Source organism: Paroedura picta, chromosome 6 (genome assembly GCF_049243985.1).
Source record: "Paroedura picta isolate Pp20150507F chromosome 6, Ppicta_v3.0, whole genome shotgun sequence".
In the NCBI taxonomy this organism is placed as follows: domain Eukaryota; kingdom Metazoa; phylum Chordata; class Lepidosauria; order Squamata; family Gekkonidae; genus Paroedura; species Paroedura picta.
Window position 1 is genome coordinate 86,606,310 of NC_135374.1, and position 21,033 is coordinate 86,627,342.

Genomic DNA, 21,033 nt, shown 5'->3' on the forward strand with positions numbered 1-21,033 from the left:
AAGCTGCCGCTTGTCATGCACATGGAGAGGAGTTTTTTTTCCGTGCACATATTGCCATATATTCAGAAATCTGAAGAGCAGCTGAGTATCTGGGTAAGAACCATAATGTTTAAAAATGCTTACATGGATCCTTGTCAATCCCCAGTTCGAATATATCAATATAATACAGGGGTAGTCAAACTGTGACCCTCCAGATGTCCGTGGACTACAATTCCCATGAGCCCCTGCCAACATTTGCTGGCAGGGGCTCATGGGAATTGTAGTCCATGGACATCTGGAGGGCCACAGTTTGACTACCCCTGATAATAATATAATATTCTGTATAACTGTCCATGTGAGTAATTTACAGAGCAGTCCTATGTAGAATTACTCTAGTCTAAACCCACTGACTTGGCTTAAACTGGAATAACTCAACACTGCAAAAGAAGCGGAATGGGAGGCTCTCTACGTGACTCCAGACTGAGCATGGTAGTTTTAGCAAGAGAGGTAATGAAGTTCAAGCCCCGTAGTAGATCTGGGGATTGATGTGTGAGATTAGCTCATGAAGCTTTCAGGTGAACATGTGAGTCTACTCATGTTCTTGCATTTTTCTCACTGGCACCTAACTCAAGGTAGCTGCTGCAACTTTACCACATATGTATTTCATGTGTGTAAATGTAGCTTGTTGAAGCATATGCAGTTGTGCTTAGAACAGACGTGAAGACTGTGCACCCATGTTTGGCAGAATGACTTTTGCAGCCTTGCCATTCATACTTTTGATATTTTTTCCTAACTTAAAATAAAAAATGTTGAGACTTCTGTAGACTTAGACTAAATTTTCTTCAGCATATTTTTTTTAGTATAAATAAGTATTTCTCATTTAGCTTTTACCCCTCAGCGTCCTAGGGAAGGTAACAGAAGCATCACCATCACCACTCAAGCTCTGTAATTAAAACATAATTGAAACATCCCTTTCCTTTGTCTTTTTAATTTCATCTTTTCATCCAAAGAAAGCCCAGTGGGGTGTATGCCTTGTCTGACGCATTCCCATTCTATTCTCATAGTAGCTGTCCAATTACACTGAAAGCATTTCTGGTCCAGAGTCCCCCAGAGACTTTTATAGGGAGGAGTTTGAACCTGGGGTCACCAGATACTTTAAGTATTTCACCACACTGGCTTCTCTGAGTCACAAAAGCTTGCCCAGGCAGGCTTAAGCAAGACTTCCAGTGGGTGGCTCAAGCTTGGGCTCTGGGCCAGCAGTGGGAAGCAGCTCAACTTCTGTGATAAGACTGAACAAAATTCAGAAATGGTTGTAAGGAAAGTATGCCTGTTATTCACACCATATATAGCAAATCGAACAATTCTCACTGTTATACTCTCCTAGCTTAAGCGCATGCTAAATTTTCGTATAATTACTGGCATTCCCCCCAAAACCCTACTAATTCTTTTTTAGGCAGACTTTTGTCAAGTGTAGCAGCAGGTAGATGGTGTCTGTTGAATCTGTGCAGATGAGATCTTGGAAATGCAAGACGACTGGCTGTGTGAAGCTGAAGTTTAAATTTTGGCGACATAAGAATATAACTGTAGAGAAATATCAGAACAAACCCCAATATGTTTTTGTCTCAAGGGCATCAGGCATTCTCTGTCCTCAGTCTCTGATATAAAACTGAGTTCTTGCTTAAACACTTTAGGTAGAGCATAATGTCTTGCTTAAAATGCAAGTATTTGTCACAACAAGTAAGTCTGGAGATTCATCCACACCTACATTCTCAACTGTTCTTCATCTTTTTCGCCACACAGGCAGCTAATGTGACATCCAGTGTTCGTAGCAAATGCTAGTTTGTGCTGATACAAGCTGTGACATCTGCTTTCTTTGCAACCCAGGTTTCCAAACATTTTAAACCATTTTTTGAAATCCATGTTTGTAGGAAAATCACACGCTATGGCTAGTTCAGATATTATAACAATTTGGATTATTTATTATTTATTTGGATTTTTATACCGCCCTTCCCTACGGCTCTGGGCAGTTTATAGAAAACATTTTGGATCATGGTCATGTGGACTTACTCCCCCCCCCCCAGGTGGGCATATACACAGCTGTGCTTCCTAACCATATTCTGCCTGATCGCACCACTTCTGGGGTTCTCCTCCAGAGGCAGAAGACATCTTGGGCTGTTTTCGTCCCTCGGTTCAGGGAGGCAGGTTCACACAAACTTTTCTCCTTCCTCTTACTTCCTGTGTGGGCATGCCTCTCCGTGCCAGTTCTTTCCTGCCTCTGTAACAGGGAGAGCAGCCTTTCGCATGCTAGTAGGCATTCTTACTATTTCTACTGTTTTTCTATTCTCTTAGCTACCCTTTTCTATTCTATTCCTTCCTCTCTAACCTATCTCCCCCCCCCTTCTATTTTCTGCACTTCTGGAGCAGGTTTTTGCCGTTGGCTGAGCGCATTAAAATTGCGGCCTATCAGACCCGACTTCGATTTACTTCTAACTGGGGTTTCTGAAAGCCTGAAGAAAGTTTCAGAGGTTTCTCAACAGTAAAAAAGTTGAGACAGGCTGCCATAGAGTGTAGCAATGTAAAATTTATTTGCATTAGAAAGTCTTCAAGAGGTCACACTCCTTTCACATGTAGTTTATGGGGACTCAGAATTTAAAGAATGGTTGTGCAACTAGCAGCCTGGTTTCACAATTCATATTATAAATATTTTTCATATGTAAGGTGATAAATTTCTCCTGTTAAGCATAGCACCAAGCCATAGACAATAGATCTTCCCTCAGGTCATGCTTCTTGCCCAGTGAGTGCCTTGCTCTCTTCTTTGCCTGTCATGCATAACTGAAGCACTAGGCAGTGTCTTTGGTGAGTAATCTTAGGTGAGCATTGTGAACAAGGTCTACTGATAAGTAAATCAGGGGGGCCTTACTCCCATCGTTGAGTAAATTGCAGCCTAAGTGGGCCAGGTCTACAACACTACCCTATTTTTGATTTATTACTGGTCAAAACCTTCCTATGGTGTTACTTCTGCTCAAAATCACAGCTTTTTTTCTAAACACTTCTGCACTGTGTCTGCTTGAAATGCTTGTAGCATATCATAGGTTGTAGCTATTGAACATACATAAGCAGCTAGTGTTCATTCCATTGTCACAGTTTATTTGCTGATACAAGTTAAAGCACTAGATTTTAGGAATACTGTACTCTAGGTCTGTATGACCTCTTCTGGCTACGGTAGTCTCAGTGGTTCTAGCACACACACCCCCCCCCAAAAAAAAACAAACAAACAATACTGTTACCTTAACTTCAGGAGGAATACTGAGACTTCTGGAACGTAACCTAACTTTTAAAAATAGGGACCATTTTTAACCAGATTAACTGGCCTCAAAAAGGCCAAATATGAATGCTTGTGAGAATTAAGGCTCACTTGGAGGTACTTTGTCAGTGACATTGATGTCACTAAGTATTGAACAAGATGTGATGTAGATCATGGGTCTTCCCATGTTTTTACAACCATGCAGGGCCTTGATCGGGATTCAAGCTGTGGGGGGAGGGAACCTATCCTCATTAGTCTTCCACCACTTTGTTAAATCATCTTTTAAAAGATCAACTTGTGAATCTCCTTTCTTGTCTGTTTTGACCCTAGTAATGAGGTACTAAATTGTGTCACTTAGCTGAATGTCACATTGCTTACCAGTGTTTATTTAAACCTTTCAGATCACCAGGAGAACCTCACTCTGAAACCATTGAAGCTAGCCGAATGTGAGTATAACTAGCATCTCAGATTGAGTTTGGTGTACTTATGTTAAAGCCAGATGCAGCATCTGGTGTTGTATCAATGTAATTAACAGCCACCTTTAAGTTGTACTTGAGAGAAATTGTTTAATGACCAGTTCCTCAGCGGTAGTTGTTTGCCCAGAACTGGACCTTTAAAAGTCCAATGTGATACAAGATCATTCCTAAGTTTTTCTTCCAGCAGATGGTATCATAGCGTGGCCTTTAAAATCTCTATCCCCATATAGTATTTTGGTAACATACCAACTGCAGTCCAGTTAAAATTTCCACTGTTGGAACTTTCCATAGCCCAGAAAGCTAATCTGCTTTAAAACAGCAGCTGACTCCCTTTGTAGGACAACTACACAAGGTGAAAATGTTGTATCACCATGTCTTTCCGTTATTTACAGTCATGTAAGTTGTTCCTGTGGATTACAGCCACGCTCATTGACCACTTCATTATGCACGGCTAAAATTAAGCTGTGTCCAGTGGCTAGCAATATGGAAAATACTGCCAAATGCCATCAGTGGAAGAGCTGTAAATAACAAATTTGCTTCATTCTGCCTGTGGTTTCCATTTTCATTACTGCAATTTGAAATTACATGGCTGAAAGTTAGCTAATTTTTGATACTCTGGATGCATTAAAATAGCTTCCATCATATGTATTAGGCTTGAATAATTCCTAACTGATCCCTAGCCAGAAGTATAGCTACATTAATGACAAACATCATTGGATTTAAAACTAACACTCATTTTGGACTACTTTTTAAAAGAAACTCTTAGGTTGGATCAAGGCTAAATTAGTAATTTACACTGATTCTCCTTCCTGGTACAGAAACCCTCTACTCCTATTGTTCTTCTGGGCCCCCTATACAAAGAGCACCATTTTGTGGCGACAGAGAGTGGCCAGGAAAGTTCTCTCCATATATGAAAAACTTGGACTAGATTCAATCCTTTCTTGGTAGGGTGGCAACAGTTGTTCTATTGTTGCTCTGGAATCTAGTAGAAGGAAGGTAGAGAAGAATGTTAGTCAAAAGTGTTGATATTTTAAATGTTATTTTGGAGAAGTCTTTTATTTGGGAAATGGGAGTGTAGTTAGTACCCAGATTTGACAGTTGGTGACATGGCATGTGATGATAGAAGCCTTTACCCTTATTTAACATCCATTTATTAGCTCGGGGCAGATGTTTGTGTGAGTAATTAGATACAGTCTAACACTTAAAGGTTGTTGCCATTTTACCGCATGGTTAACACCAAATAACAGTCTCACTGTGGAATGTTCACCTTGCATGTGAACTTCTATAATAAGTCAGAACTTTGCATGTAATCATTTTATTGGATCAGAGAAACTTATATTTGGTATCTTTATTCTTAGCATAATAAGCTTTATGCTTTGAGAAATCCAGGTTCAACAGCTATAATGATCAACAAAGGGCTGAAATGCTTACTCAGAAATGTGTATGTGTTTTAAAAGATTGTATAAAACATTTTAGGCAAGGATAAATTGAGACTGAAAGACAGCAGTTGTTGTTTGTTTGTTTTTAAGTCTCTTTTTGTGTCCAAGTTGAATATGCTAGCCACTGCTGTGGTGATCTGTAAAGCTTAATCAGTTGATGTCCTTTCCGATATATTAATGACCACACTTTGTAAAATACAGCTTAGCTGCTAAAGTTGTACAGTATGACAACACAAAATTCTTCTCCTCGTGAAGCAGGTAAATTTGGAACTATTAATTCTATCATATATTCAAACACTACCCATATAGTATTTTTAGTATGTCTCAATAAGATATGTGCAGCAAGAACATGGGAGCTTAATGTACCTTATAATTCAATGTGTCTTATAATTCAATCAAATATCTACAGATACTGACGACTTCTCTGTTCCTAGTTAAGTATGCCTGACTTTTCATTGTTCCGTGTACAACCGAGGCCTTGGTTTTGTAGCTGTTCTACATAGAAAACCTGACAGTCGAATTTAGCTTCCTCGCGCTAAATTGTGGAACAAAGAATTTTATTCAGATGCAGCTTGCAGTTTGGGCTCTCTATGCATAGTATCTCTTGAATTGAGAAAAATTACTTCAGTGCCTCACTAATCTATGCTTTGCCGGTCATTTGAATGAGCTTGGTATATGAAAGCCATACTAATCCTTGTGCTTACTTGTTTGAATGTCTGGTACAGGAAGCGAGCAGCTGCAAAGCATCTAATAGAACGCTACTACCATCAGTTAACAGAGGGCTGTGGAAATGAAGCCTGCACGAATGAATTTTGTGCTTCCTGTCCAACTTTTCTCCGTATGGATAACAATGCAGCAGCCATTAAAGCCCTCGAGCTTTATAAGATTAATGCAAAACTCTGTGATCCTCATCCCTCCAAGAAAGGGACAAGCTCGGCTTACCTAGAAAACAATTCCAAAGGTGCCCATAACAACTCCTGCACTGACAGAAAAATGAACAAGAAGGAAATTCAAGGCCCAAGAGACGATTTTAAAGGTAAGGTGTTTGGGGATTTCCACAATTGCTTCAGAGTCTTTAATCTGTATTTATCTTGTAACAGTACAACTGTTGTAGTAGTTATTCTGCCATTTTGCACACCTCTTGTGGTAAAGGCAAGCATTAGATATGTCATGGTTCTTTTTCACAGCACAACAAAAATCCAGCCTTGCTGCCATTATAGTGTCTTCTGTGTGATAGTAAAAAATGTCAAGGCCTTGTCTGGCAGGTTAAAATGAGGTGCTGCCTTCTTGATAAGTGGACACCAGAACTGGACAAAGTAGCCAGCTGGATTCCTAACTAGCTTCTGGAATATTTATGATTAAAGAGTTATTTCTCCTGTCGCATTTTGCTGTGGCAAATTTCCAAATTGTTGAATGCATCCTGTAATCACAATGTTCTTCTCCTGAAGCAAGGGGGGGGGGGGAATTGCTTCCCTTGACCAAATAGAGTCCTGCCACCAATATGTGTGAGTGTGCTCTGTTTTCTGACAGGAGAGTCAGATGCTATTTGCTACAAGCTCATTTTTTACTTCTCTGTGTTCTCGAAATACATAAATGTAGCTCAGTGTTGTGGCTATAGTGAAAGACGTGGATATTGGCAGGCCATGGTTTACCACATGCCCAGTCAGGAACCAATATAGTCCATTGTGGCTGCTGTTTTCTTTCCTCCTGTTGATTATATCTGCAGTTTCTTTGGATCCTTGGCAACTCACACTGGCAGGAGCAATAACATATCACTGTTTGTCTTGTTTATTTAAGGGATTGGTATAAGAACTTGATGCTGTTGCACAAGAACATTTGGGTATCTAATAATGACATGCAAAAGCTGTATGCCTGCTGAGGTTGGCAAATGGCAGTTTTCTTAGTGTCTTCTAAGTTGATATTCCTGACCTAAGTTCAAAAAGCTTTTCCGGTTTTGTTTTTAACTTTCTAGATGTGACTTTCTTAACAGAAGAAAAGGTGTATGAAATTCTTGAGCTATGTGGAGAAAAAGAGGACTATTCCCCTTTAATTCGTGTCATCGGGAGAGTGTTTTCTAGTGCTGAGGCATTGGTACAGAGTTTTCGAAAAGCCAAACAGCATACTAAAGAAGAGCTGAAGTCTCTTCAAGGAAAGGATGAAGATAAAGACGAAGATGAAAAGGAAAAAGCTGCTTGTTCTTCTGCCATGGAAGAAGATTCGGTTGCACCGTCATCATCATCATCATCATCAAGAGTAGGTGATAACCCGCAAGGGGATAACAACCTACAAAAACTAGGCCCAGATGAAGTGTCTGTAGACATTGATGCAGTCAGACGGGTCTACAATAGATTACTTTCTAATGAAAAAATAGAAACTGCCTTTTTAAATGCACTTGTGTACTTGTCACCCAATGTGGAATGTGACTTGACTTACCATAATGTGTACTCTCGAGATCCTAACTATCTCAACTTGTTTATTATTGTTATGGAAAATGGTAATCTTCATAGTCCTGAGTACCTGGAAATGGCATTGCCATTGTTTTGCAAAGCAATGAGTAAATTACCCCTCGCAGCTCAAGCAAAACTGATCAGATTGTGGTCAAAGTATAGCGCAGACCAGATTCGACGAATGATGGAAACATTTCAGCAGCTTATAACTTACAAAGTCATAAGCAACGAATTCAACAGTCGTAACTTAGTGAATGATGACGATGCCATTGTTGCTGCTTCAAAGTGCTTGAAAATGGTTTACTATGCAAATGTAGTAGGAGGGGATGTGGATACAGATCACAACGAGGAGGAGGATGAAGAACCTATCCCAGAATCCAGCGAGCTAACTCTTCAAGAACTGCTGGGGGAGGAGAGACGAAATAAAAAAGGGCCCCGAGTAGACCCACTGGAAACTGAGCTTGGAGTAAAAACGATAGATTGCCGAAAACCACTTATCCCCTTTGAAGAGTTTATTAATGAACCACTTAATGATGTTCTAGAAATGGACAAAGATTACACTTTCTTCAAAGTAGAAACGGAAAACAAATTCTCCTTTATGACATGTCCCTTTATATTGAATGCTGTAACCAAGAACCTGGGATTGTATTATGACAACAGGATCCGAATGTACAGTGAACGACGCATTACTGTACTCTACAGTTTAGTTCAAGGACAGCAGTTAAATCCATATTTGCGGCTCAAAGTGAGACGTGATCATATCATAGATGATGCGCTTGTCCGGGTAAGTAGCTCAACCATGTTGAAACAATATAACGAGAAGGCAGTAGGTTATTTTAATATTTTAATATCTCTAGTAAATCCTGGATTTATTCAGGACAAAAAGTCTTGTATGGTTATTGAAATGGTAAAAGAGGATTATTGCTGCTATGGAAGTCTCTGACTATAATATGGATAGTATTGGTCCCACAGATTGATATGTATTTGTATAATGGTTCTTTGAAAATAACATCGTTGCATACTGCACTCATGCTAACATCAAAGCTATTCATTAAGAGCCTTAATAGTCCATAATATATTTAATCTAGAACACATCTTGGCTTTTGTCCTGTATTAGCTTTTCAAGAAGGTGTTCGAGGATTTTGAAGTTCACTCAAGGAAGAAGAATCTTTGGACAGTAGTATCACGTTGCATGTTAAATTACAAATCTGCTTTTTAACTTAAATACTACAGGTGGTGCATCTTATATATTTTATCTACAGTGGCGATGCTTGTTTTTTATTGAGAATCATTTTCTAGGTTGGAAATTTCAGGGACAATATTTATAAAAATATATATTTATTATAGTTAAATGCTATCTTTCATTTGATTCATAGTGTGTTTTCTTCCATGTAATGCATGGTGTTACTTCCTATAGGTTCTAAAGTTAAATTAAATGAATGATAAATTGAGTCTTAGTCATATGATTCAGCATTCTGGTTGGCAAGCAACAAACAAAACTGCACAGCAAACAAACTGTGAAAGCTCCTGATTGAGATGTTGCAAAAATTGTAGCTTAGTGAAGATTTCCTGATTTGTAATGTCATGAAGGATGGTGGGAAGAGTACATGAGCCTGAGAACTCTGATCTTGCCACAAACAGAACACTGTGCAGAAACTCTCCAGTGGATCAAAGCCATTACTTCTCTGTTTGTATATTGGGCTGGCCTCAACCAGGGCCAGGGCTTTTTCTGCCCTGGCCCCAACCTGGTGGAATGAGCTCCCGGAAGAGCTGCGAGCCCTGCGGATTTGTCAGCTTTCCGCAGGGCCTGCAAGACAGAGTTCTTCCGCCAGGCAGGTGGTTGAGGCCAGAGCGGCTCCCAGCACTGTCAGCTGTGGATCTCTAGCTGAAACCAACTAAATCCCTCACTCCCAGATAGAGAGTGTTAGAACCTTGGTGAACAGGGGGACAGGAGTGGGTTATATATTATCTATCATCTTGTTATTGTATTTTAATTATGTTTTTGCGGGATTTTATTGTATTCATGGATCATTGTAAACCGCCGCAAGACATTAGAGAGTGGCGGTATATAAATATAAATAAATAACATTTTTCTACATTCTTGGGAGTCCACTAAACACACTAGCTTGCCTGCTATATTTTTCTGACTGCTTTTGGAGATTGTCCTCTGCCGTAGCACCATTTCTTCGGCTGCCAGCACTTGTTTGCTCTGAGACCCATGTTTTTGAAGGAGCCCTCATGCAAGTGCAAGTGGAACAGAGTTCTTGGATCTGATCCATGGTAACTCCTGCTTTTTCTGTGGGCGACCCTGTTTTGCTGATTTCTGACAGGCATAGGTTTATCAAGTGGGCTGTTAAGAATGACAATCTTTGGGGCACATGAGGAATTGAGTGAACATTTCAAGCCTCCTCATGCACATTGTTTTCCTCAAGGTGTGTAGTCTAATTTCTGTCCCTCGCCACAAAGTAGGTAGAAACGCTTCACTTATCTACAGGTGGCCTCGTTGTGCTGCATCAGGGTAGTCAACCTGTGGTCCTCCAGATGTTCATGGACTACAATTCCCATGAGCCCCTGCCAGCAAATGTCCATGAACATCTGGAGGACCACAGGTTGACTACCCTGATGAAGCACCCCTGTACTAGAGGATAGCCAGCTTACTAAAGTAACAATGCTTACAGTTGGCATTAATAGTGTTTAGTTTGGCAAGAATATGCTAAATATAAATCCTTAACTTTTCCAGTTAAGCAATTGCTTTATTTCACTGGTGTGGGGAGAGTGCTCTTATTTTAGCCCTCATATGAATAGTCTGGTTCAGTTCTTATTTCTGTTTAAGAATTTGGTTTTGTATGCCATTAAGGAATAACTTCTCACAAGTTGTACAATCCATTTGCCTCACAACTTTGTCAGAACAAAAAAAATGTTTTAATCTAATAGTAGAATTAGATTAGTAACATATGTTGGATGTGTCCATTCACTTAAAGTACATCGATTATATTGTCTCCAGGAATATTTTGCCTTACTAGATGCTTAGCATATAAATTCTCCATAAAATATTTTTAATGCTCCTTGCCTCAGAAAAAACCTACCACTTTATAAAGAAAATTCAGTCACGTATTCATATTTAATTGCTCATATCATATTCTTGGTCTTTGATTTTAATGGCTTTGTTCCACATGGCTGAGATTTATTTTACCACAGTGTAAAAATAAAACTTTGGCCCAGTTCTAATGTTGCCTATAAACTTTTATGTTCTCAGGGAACTACAAAGTTTTATTTTTTAAAAGTATGTTATGAATTTGCAAGGAGTATGTTGATCTCGAAGCAACATTAATTGTGTCCTGTGAGGGTCAGGAAGGAGTCTCCCCAGTCCAGTGCCTTTTTCCTTGGAGACATCCAGATTCTGACCATTGCAACAAGCCATCCTGTTTGACTTGTGCAAGAGCAAAAAGAACATACTCTTGATCAGGGGTAGTAGCATTCGCTGGCAGGGGCTCATGGGAATTGTAGTCCATGGACATCTGGAGGGCTGCAGTTAGACTACCCCTGCTCTTGATGATACTAGTAGCACATCTGCCCAGTTTTTAATCTACATCTCATTTTGTCAAGTGTAAGCAGATCTGTAGCTATCTAAATCTGCAGATTAGGCCCAAACAAAGATTTTTCTGCAACCCTGGGGGACTTCCCCGGTTTGTAGAAAAACCTACAGTCTGTAGGGAGGTAGACTTACTGGAGAGGAGGCAGGCAAGGTTTCATTCTTGAAATATGGCCAGGGTTGCAGTGATTCCATAGCTATTGCTTATCAGGAAAAGTACTTTTTCCTCCTTCCTCTTGCACATCCTGTATCAAAGAAAGCTTCTGACCTGCCACAAGAAGGGCATATTCAGGTGTGTAGCTGTGTTGGTCCTGAAGTAGCAGAACAAAGTTTGAGTCCAGTGGCAACTTTAAGATTGACACTAATGATGAATAAAACTCTTGGTCCTAAAGGTACCACTGGACCCAAACTTTGTTCTATATGGAGGGTGTTGTTGAACAGAGGGGTGGGGAGAGGGTTAGTTGGTCATTGGACTTAGAATGGTTTTAGTTGGGCATGGTTATATTGTGGGTTTTTTATGTTGGAACCCACCACAAACCAGCTTGCTGGAACCAGTGGGTAATAAATCCAATAATAATAATAATAATAATTCACATTTACAGAAACATAATTAGAACTTTAATTTATCTAATTAACTTTGAGGTTGTAACATTTTGGTGGATTATTTCCAGATCTGCATCATAAATGTTCTCTTCTCACCCATTGGAAATGCATTGCTAGCCACTGCTAGGATTCTGATGGATCCAGAAACATTCTAAAGATGCAAAGCTCAGTGCCTAGGAGAGACTGAACTCGCCATACAGAATAGTCGCCCCGTTAGTCATCTTCAGATTCTCCCATAGACAGCACCAGTCATCTTGTCCACATACCCTTTTCCCTACCCTTGGAAAGAGTGTATTTAGGGAGCTTCAAGGAACTAGGCTAAATGAAAACCCAAACTTTAGTGAGGTTTGTGTCTCCAGTTTGCAGAATATCATGATACATTTCTTGAAAGCGGGGAAGACAGAACTAAATTCTGTAGAACTGTGGATCAGCAGCCATATCACAAGCTTTTAGCACATTCCTGATAAGAACAAGTAGATGCACAAGCTATCAGCACCTTAGAAACATTGGTATCCAGTTTTACTACTTGGGTGCTACCTGTGGGTGGTAAATCCATCAAAATTCTGGAAGTCGCTTTATTCATTATAGCACACATTTCTAATTGTACTCCCTTCTGCCAAAGGGGGACATATCTGAGAGACTAAGCCTGCATTAAGACAAAGGTAGGTCATTCTAATTGAGGCCTGAAGTGTTGGTTTCATCTTGCTTGTAAAGCTACATGAGTTCAGCTCAATCCAGCATACATTGGCTGGTCTGTCCTGGCATTCAGTAATTGAGTTAGATTGACTGTTTACGCACTGGAGGTTTCATGCCAGGCTGCAGGCTGGAGTTTTAGTCATGGCAGATTGCTCCACCTCTTCCTGCACCCACACGGCGGAGCATTTGGCCTGGTGCACCTCATCCGCCCCTGATTTGTGCTCCTACACGGGAGCTGGGGCAGTGAAGTTCCCAGAACGTAAACGGTCACTAAGTAGCAACTGAATGCCTTCTGTAGGCCATGGTTCCTCTGTGCCTGCCTCAAAGATCTCTATTAAGGCCATTACAAATTCTTAACACCTAAAATGCACACCAAAGTTCAGTAGCTTTTTTGGATGTTGGCCACTGAGTTAAAATGGGGAAGAGGCATGTTCTCGGGAGCTGAGATATTGAGAGCCATCCTCAGGTGCTGCTGCTACAGGAAGTTTCGTAGTAGCTAAGGATGGCTCATCCTAGGAATATACCTGCAACCTTTGATAGCAACTGCTTAAGGAAGAACTGCTTAGTCCTCATTTTCTAAGTTGGTTGTCTTAACAAAGCAACTGTGTAAACCTCATTGCCTTATATTCATCCATCATCTCTCCACCCCCTAACCCGAGCCTGCCTGCCTGTTAGGAGCAGTTTTTCACTGGCAAGTAGGCAGGGGTAAAGCATCCTGCACCACCATTATCCATGTCAGCCCCTGCCAGTTTCACCTGCCCCCTCCTCTCCTAGGCACCTCGCAGGATGAGCTTGCCTGTCCTATATTTATGAACCACTTTTAAGGGCTCTGCTCTTCTTTCTAACATTTGGAATGTTTTTTATGACACATACTTAACTCTGACTGCTTTTTGATGAACAAAGTTTGTTTTTTAGGGAATTGGTTCATCAGACTTTGATTATCTCAGTATGCAGTTAAAATATATCTTAGAAGTTAAAGCAGTGACTGTTTTGCCCTTGCTTGTGTAAAAGATGAATTATCTCTTTGCCACATCCAGTGCATATAAAGTAAGTATACTAAAAGATTATTTTGTTCCTCGTCCAATAGTTAGAAATGATTGCCATGGAAAATCCGGCAGACTTGAAAAAACAATTATATGTGGAATTTGAAGGAGAACAAGGGGTTGATGAAGGAGGCGTTTCCAAAGAGTTTTTTCAGCTTGTCGTAGAGGAAATCTTCAACCCTGATATTGGTATGTAATTAACTTGTTACAGGATAATGCAGATGACGGCTGCTCTCCCTAATGGTTTTAGCCCTTTTTCTCCCTGGGTTTTGATTCCTTTATGGGAACCCATCTGCCTTACTTCCAGACCATGTGGCTAATGTCTCTCTACCCATATTTGAAAATGAAGTAGTAGAATGGATTGGGCCACTTTACATTGTGTGTAGAGGGATGCTATTTTTAACTCTGCTTATGTAAAGTACCTACATACCTTAAGGACAGCCTTCTCCCATATGAACCTATCTGCTTATTCTGGTGTTCTTCAGAGGCCCTGCTTTGGAGACCATCCATCTGAGGTTAGGCAGGGGACAATCCAAGATATGACTTTCCAGGCATGTCATCAAAACTTTGACCATCTTCAGGGCAAGTCATCTCTCTCCCTCTATCAGTGTCTTCCTCCAGCAAGTTTTTTTGCTTGTTTGTTTCATTTTTGCCTACCCCCAGGAACCATTACCCACCTCCCTGATTCTAGTATTGAATGTTTACGTGGTTTTATTGAATTATTTTATTATAATTTTAAATGTTTTAACATGTTTATGTATGCCACCTTGATTGGATGGAAAGGCAACTAAAAATGTTTTAAATAAATTAGCATTACCAAAATAGATGAAAGTAAGTCAGGAAAAGTTCTAGCAACCTGCTCCCTTTTTTGTGCTCGTTTTCTTCCTCCAAGGACTATATCTGCTTACACAAAGATGATTTCTCTTTCTCCCTTCTGCCCAGTTTGAACTCAGAAGAATACAGTCCATTTCATCCCATATTGCTGCATGCATAGACCAACCTCCGGGGAGGGCGGTATATAAGTATGATAAATAAATAAATAAATAAATAAATAAATAAATAAACCTTAATACTTAACAAGCAGTGCTCAAACTATTCATATCAAAGTTGCTTCTCACATTATGTTCTTATAGTTGACATAACCTTGTGACAATTCAACAAAAATTACCTAGAAAGCCTTTCTATGACTGCACGCATTGTACCTTACAGGTGGAGATCATGTTTGAATATATACGGCATCAGATTCCTTGTGGGTAGAACACTAGCTCTGGCCTTAGCTGTTTACGTGAAATGTTATTTTTCCTTATGCTGAACCTGTATGCAGTCTCTCCTGCCCCCCCCCTCCAGCTCCTTCTTGTGTGCTTACTGAACATCCCCATAAGAATGTATTTATTTAGATTTTATTTAGATTGTATGATGTTAATTTTCTGGCTGTATAGTCAGTCACTAAGACACGTATAAAAGCTGTTTTCTTTTTGAAAGTTAATCCTTAGCCTTGCAGATCCGGGAGAGATCACTATTTATATGCTTCCAAATTAGAAAAAATGTCTTGCTGTGTTCTAGTTTTACATATAAAACATTTTTCATATAGGTATGTTCACTTACGACGAATCAACAAAATTGTTTTGGTTTAACCCGTCCTCTTTTGAAACGGAGGGACAGTTTACATTGATTGGAATTGTCTTGGGTCTGGCAATTTACAATAACTGTATTCTGGATGTTCATTTCCCAATGGTGGTCTACAGAAAGCTAATGGGCAAAAAAGGAACTTTCCGTGATCTCGCAGACTCTCACCCTGTAAGTTCAAAAAATTTCAACTTTCCTGCAATTTGCAAGTCTTTACTTGTTTTTATAGTATGTTGGCTGATTAAAAAATGACAGTATTCATAGAGCATTTTTGCTGCTATTACCATAATCATGCCAATAACCTTCTGAGGTAATCAGTATCACTATACCTAATTTTCAGTGTGGCCCCATCTGCAGATACTTAAATCTGTAGATTGGCACCCTGTGCAGATTGGCACCATGTAGGGAGAACAAAGATACCTCAACCAGTGTGTGGGAACTGCCAGGTTTGCATAAAAGTTTAACAAAATTGGGGAAGAGTGCTTCTCCGTCAGCCCAGCAAGAATGGAAAGGGGAGGGCAGCTGCCGCCATGTGAGCTATATAGGCAGAAATGGTGGTGGTGAGTATTGCAAAATATTCTGAATAAATTTTTTATCTTAAAATGATAATGCAGTTTTTAAAATGATTTTATCTTAAAATGATAATGTGCTTGCATGTCTTCAAAAATGTCCTTAAGCATCATTGAAAAGATCTTGCATATATTGGACACTTGATACCAGGAAGCCTTTCTTTCTCTGCAGATGTACAAAAGGAGGCTTATGATACTATTTAAAATAGTCAAAGGACCATTTAGTAATGAGCTGAGAGACTTGAAAGGCCAGACCCCCTTTCTTGAGAGAGTCTGCCAGCCATTAAGGTATCTTTTTGGACACTTGGAACTGTCAAAGGCAGACAAAACTCACAACAAAGCTTCTATAGAAAGAAAGCTTTAATTGGAAGTAGATCTGAGCACTTAAACATCTGAAGTCAAGACTGTTCGATATCGGGGAAGCAAGCAGTTATCAATACAATTCTCCCGCCCAAACCAGACCCATTCCCAAGGGGAGGGGTGTCATCCTCCACCCAGGTGCCATCCCAGGCTTCCAGCCAAAGTGTCTCTGTTGGCGCAGCCTTGGTCAGCTCGGTGCCTCAAACTACAGATAAGATGTTTACAGGGGCACTGGTAACAAAGTATCACAGCAGGGAGAACATGCAGTGTGAAAGCGGAGGGGGGATCAAAGGCAGGGGGGATCAAAGGAATACTACAGAGCCATAAGCATACTGGTTACATGAGGAAAGCAGCAAAAGTCACACACACACAAAGGTGGAGTCTCTCTGGTTCAGTGAACTCAAATCATGGCAGAGAGCAAGGGACTGATCCTGACAGGAACTAAGCTAAATGTTACACAGCAAACCCCTAAAACACTGTTCTGATATTCCTCCATAGGCAGAATAATTTTAATAATAATACTTTATTTATAAACCACCCTTTCCCAAAGCCTTAGGGCAGGTAACAACACCATACAAACAATAAAATAACATAATCATACTCTGGTTTCTCTTCAGATCGCATAACATAATCATGAAAATCATTTGTGTTAAAATCCTAATTTGACTTTATGCCAGATTAAAATAATTTTGTTTCAGAAACTATTTCCTTCTCTTTAGCGAAAGGGGGAGATAAATTAACACTCAGGACGGGATGAGAATTGGAGGGGTTCGGAGCATTGCCATATCTCCCTCCTCTTGATTTGGAAAAAAAAACTGAATGGCAAGGCCCCTTTTTTCACAGCTGTCAAGTGGCAGCTTCTCACGATTGTTTTTCACCTTTAAAATAAAATGTTTTTTAAGGCATCAGATAGCTTTTGTGTATCTATCATATAACATTTAGTTTGGATTTCAGTATCTACACTCACTGCAAACTAGATTCTAGTCCACAAACGTTTACACAGGAGTAAAGTTTATTTTAAGCCACATCTTGGTTATTTCCTCATATGCTGTGTTGCCAATATTGTGGCTGTGGTTTTAAAGCTGTATGAAATATGGCTCTTTCATTTTAGGTTCTCTATCAAAGTTTAAGAGACTTATTGCAGTATGAGGGGAGCGTGGAAGATGATATGATGATAACCTTCCAGATATCTCATACGGATCTCTTTGGTAATCCAATGATGCATGATTTAAAGGAAAATGGAGATAAAATCCCTATTACAAATGAAAACAGAAAGGTAAGTTGAAAGGTCATGCCTTCCATTGTGAAATGATGGCTAGAGCCTTACTCCAGAATTGCAGTTACACCAGAGCCAGCCTGTGATCTTGATATATTATGCAATTTAAATCGTTCTCGTGATTTGTCAGTCTGCATAATTCACAAAGTGACAATAAGAAAAACACATGACGGTCTCAGATAACTCAAACCAAGAAGAAAAGACCTATCCTTATAGCATTAAACAATAAAGAATGTTTTTAAACAATGTCCTTTCTTGAGTTTACTTTCAGTTTATTTCATTCCAAGGGCATTAGCCAGACTAGTTTTCCAGATAAAATCCGTTTTCCATTATCTTTTCCTCAGTGGCAAGTCCTAAATTATAAACAGTCGCAATTAATATATCATTTTTAGGCCTTGTCTTCTTTTCTTCTTGGTTTGAGTCTGCATAATTCTGCAATGTGTTTGCATATCCTTTTCTTCTGCAGGTTGTGATGAGGCACAGATAAGCTATTCATAGCACTGATACCTCCCCCCCCCCCAACATGCTGAAAATCCTATTTAGTCCTATCTCTGCCTAAGGGACTTTCACAGTGCTTTACTTGTCCACTCCCAGTATATCTTCAAAGCTCTAAGGCTGGAAACTTGTTATACATTGATCACAGCTAAGTTTCTGAGGAAGACGTGTGCATGTTTTCTTAACTTGTCAGAGTTTATGCTGCATTTTGAATTGTGTGCAAATAAAGTAAATTAATGAGTAAAGAGTAAAAACCATAAAGTGCTTCTGTTCCACTAATCTTTGGGACTGGTGTAGATCTCTTGAACCATTGAAATAAGAGGCGCCAGTGCAGCTATGTTCCAAAATTCCTTTGAAATACTATTAATCTAGTTGCTTTTGAAATACTTAAAAAGTCCTGTAGAAGTAGCTCTTGCAAAACATTTGGCACCTTAACCGAAATAACGTTGAGTGCTGGATTTTATGATTAATCTGATCCATAAGAATTTAAAAAATGCTTTGAAGTTCGTTCAAAATTGCCACCATCCTTAATTATTTAAATACAAGTTAATTAATTTTCTATAATTATCTCTGTGCTATGAAGACAATGTTGAAACAGGAAAAAGTCAGCCTTTGGGGGGTGAGATTCTATCACCTTTGCTTTGAGACCTCAGAACAATTGGCATTGTTTTTGTCCCTCATTAAACAGGAATTTGTCAATCTGTATTCGGACTACATTCTCAACAAATCAGTGGAGAAACAGTTCAAGGCCTTTCGAAGAGGGTTTCACATGGTAACCAACGAGTCTCCCCTAAAATATTTATTTAGACCAGAAGAAATTGAATTGCTCATTTGCGGAAGTAGGGTAAGACATTTTTATATATGCATATAAATGACCAATTGCCTGTATCTGCTTGATTCTAAAGCAAGGGGTGGTGGTGATATACTGTCTTGTATTTCCAGAATCTAGACTTTCAAGCCCTAGAAGAAACTACAGAGTATGATGGCGGCTATACCAGAGACTCCCTTATTATTAGGTATGGGATTTAGCTTTGCATCAATGGAATGTAGAAAACAGCGTGTCTCAAACATGTAATGTAAATTCCCAGGTATGATGCCTAGGTGGTTGTAGTGTGGATCTTTTATACTCACCATTTATAAGGAAAGGGCAAAATTTTCTTGTTTCAATGGAGTATAAAAGATTTGCCCTGCTTCTTGAGCAAATGCGATACAGATTCAGATACAGGTAAAATACAAAACAGTAAATGTTAAAATACCACAAAGAATTAAAACCTCTCTCTGGAATGGCATAAAGAAGCCCCAATTCCAAAGAATTCGGCAATAGAACACATTATTTTTGAATGGTATCTGACAACAAAGAAGAGATTGCATGAGATTCAACAGGTAACTGATATTACTCAGGATAGGTGTAATCCAGAGGTTTCTGAGCAGCATCTATTGATCACAGAATAAAATGTGATGATTTGTGTATCATTTAGATACCTACATAACTTCTTCAGAAGACCAGGGTTTGCTCAAAACAAGGGGAACCAGCAGACTCCCAAATGCCAAAACATCTTCAATCATTGATTGTGTACTAGGCTAACGACAAGGGATTCTCTTGTGGCTGAGAGGAACATCAGATACCTTAGAAAGGAACATCTGGCTGGCTGTTCACTGCCCTCTTCAGTCATAGCCCTGAAACACAGAGAAAATACTGCTAGAATGGGTTCAAAGAGAGGATACACAATATTTATACAGTTTAAGGGACCAAAAACTGTGCTGCTTTATCCAAATTATCTCTAGGGAATATAGGGTATTATTTATTTATGCAAGTATCTATTTCTTTTCTTCTGCACAGCATTTTTATGTTGTTTACTTTTCATCTCTGTAGGGAATTTTGGGAAATAGTCCATTCATTTACAGATGAGCAAAAAAGACTATTCCTCCAGTTTACAACAGGCACAGATAGAGCACCAGTAGGAGGACTTGGAAAACTAAAAATGATTATAGCCAAAAATGGCCCTGACACCGAAAGGTAAGAATTTAGATGTTCTAATCATTTTTTTAAGACACACATTTTTAAGAGCCTATTAATTCTTTTGCCATTAATGATGCTGCTTTGACAAAGAGGTTGTGCTAAAAGCAAAATTAAAGGCATAATTCAAATCTTGCCTATAGAGTAACAGTGGGATATTTTTTTCCAAGGCAAAATGATGTTTGTGAACCTTTCTAAGCCAATATGTTTGTAATGATGAGTAAATACAATTTCTTTTACATCTTTTATATACCAGAAGGAACAACCATAACACCTTCTAGGGAGTGGTCGTTGACTGGCATTCCCCGCAGTACCCTAGAGAGCCTATGGCCGATTGATACCAAAATATTAACAACAGTACTATAAGGAAAGGTGATAGGATTTTGCCACATTTGATACTACAAACTGTTTTGGGAGGATTGGAGGTTTTAACCACTGATGAAGCCAATGAAAATGGACTTGATCTAGAAGCCGTTATAGTTGTTCCTTCTAGTATATAAAAGATGTAAAAGAAATTGTATTTACTCATCATTACAAACACATGCCTTAGAAAGGTTCCCTTTCTCTTCTGCTGATTGTTCATTGTGAACCTTTCTGTTTTTGTATTGTAAAATGATGTTTGGAGCAAATCAGGATACTTCCTGGAAGGTAATTCTTTTCTCTTTTCTCCTGTTCCCTAGGTTACCTACATCTCATACATGCTTTAATGTCCTTTTGCTTCCGGAGTACTCCAGCAAAGAAAAACTTAAGGAGAGATTGTTGAAGGCCATCACATATGCCAAAGGATTTGGCATGCTGTAATAAAATAAATAAAATAACAAAAGGGATAAAGAGATTGGTGGTGATGGTGTCCCTGTCCCAAAAATAAACCGAGCCCCCACAAAAGGCCATAAGATAGAGCAAGCTACAGTAGTCACCCGTCTTTGTGCCTCCCTTCTTCACTTGGGGACATTGGGCTGGAACAGCAGATTTCAGCTGCTTCTATGAACAAATTATTTTCTTTTAGCGTGAAAGTGTTACATATTCTTTCACTTGTATGTACAGAGAGGTTTTCCTGAATATTTATTTTAAAGGGTTAAATCACTTTTGCTTGTGTTTATTACTGCTTGAA

At 39.3% G+C, this 21,033-nt stretch overlaps 1 protein-coding gene across 3 annotated transcripts in view; it reads left to right on the forward strand.

The window, feature by feature from the left end:
- Positions 1-20,753, forward strand: part of UBE3A (ubiquitin protein ligase E3A) — a 43,054-nt gene extending 22,301 nt beyond the window's left edge. For all 3 annotated transcript variants that reach the window (XM_077343442.1, XM_077343444.1, XM_077343441.1), the window contains 10 exons: positions 3,685-3,729; positions 5,924-6,234; positions 7,171-8,429; positions 13,624-13,768; positions 15,171-15,376; positions 17,246-17,410; positions 18,594-18,749; positions 18,848-18,921; positions 19,779-19,922; positions 20,603-20,753. In XM_077343442.1, coding sequence (XP_077199557.1) covers positions 3,685-3,729; positions 5,924-6,234; positions 7,171-8,429; positions 13,624-13,768; positions 15,171-15,376; positions 17,246-17,410; positions 18,594-18,749; positions 18,848-18,921; positions 19,779-19,922; positions 20,603-20,723 — 2,626 coding nt within the window. In that variant the 3' untranslated portion in view covers positions 20,724-20,753. The remainder of the gene's footprint in view (positions 1-3,684; positions 3,730-5,923; positions 6,235-7,170; positions 8,430-13,623; positions 13,769-15,170; positions 15,377-17,245; positions 17,411-18,593; positions 18,750-18,847; positions 18,922-19,778; positions 19,923-20,602) is intronic.
- Positions 20,754-21,033: the final 280 nt, after the last annotated feature.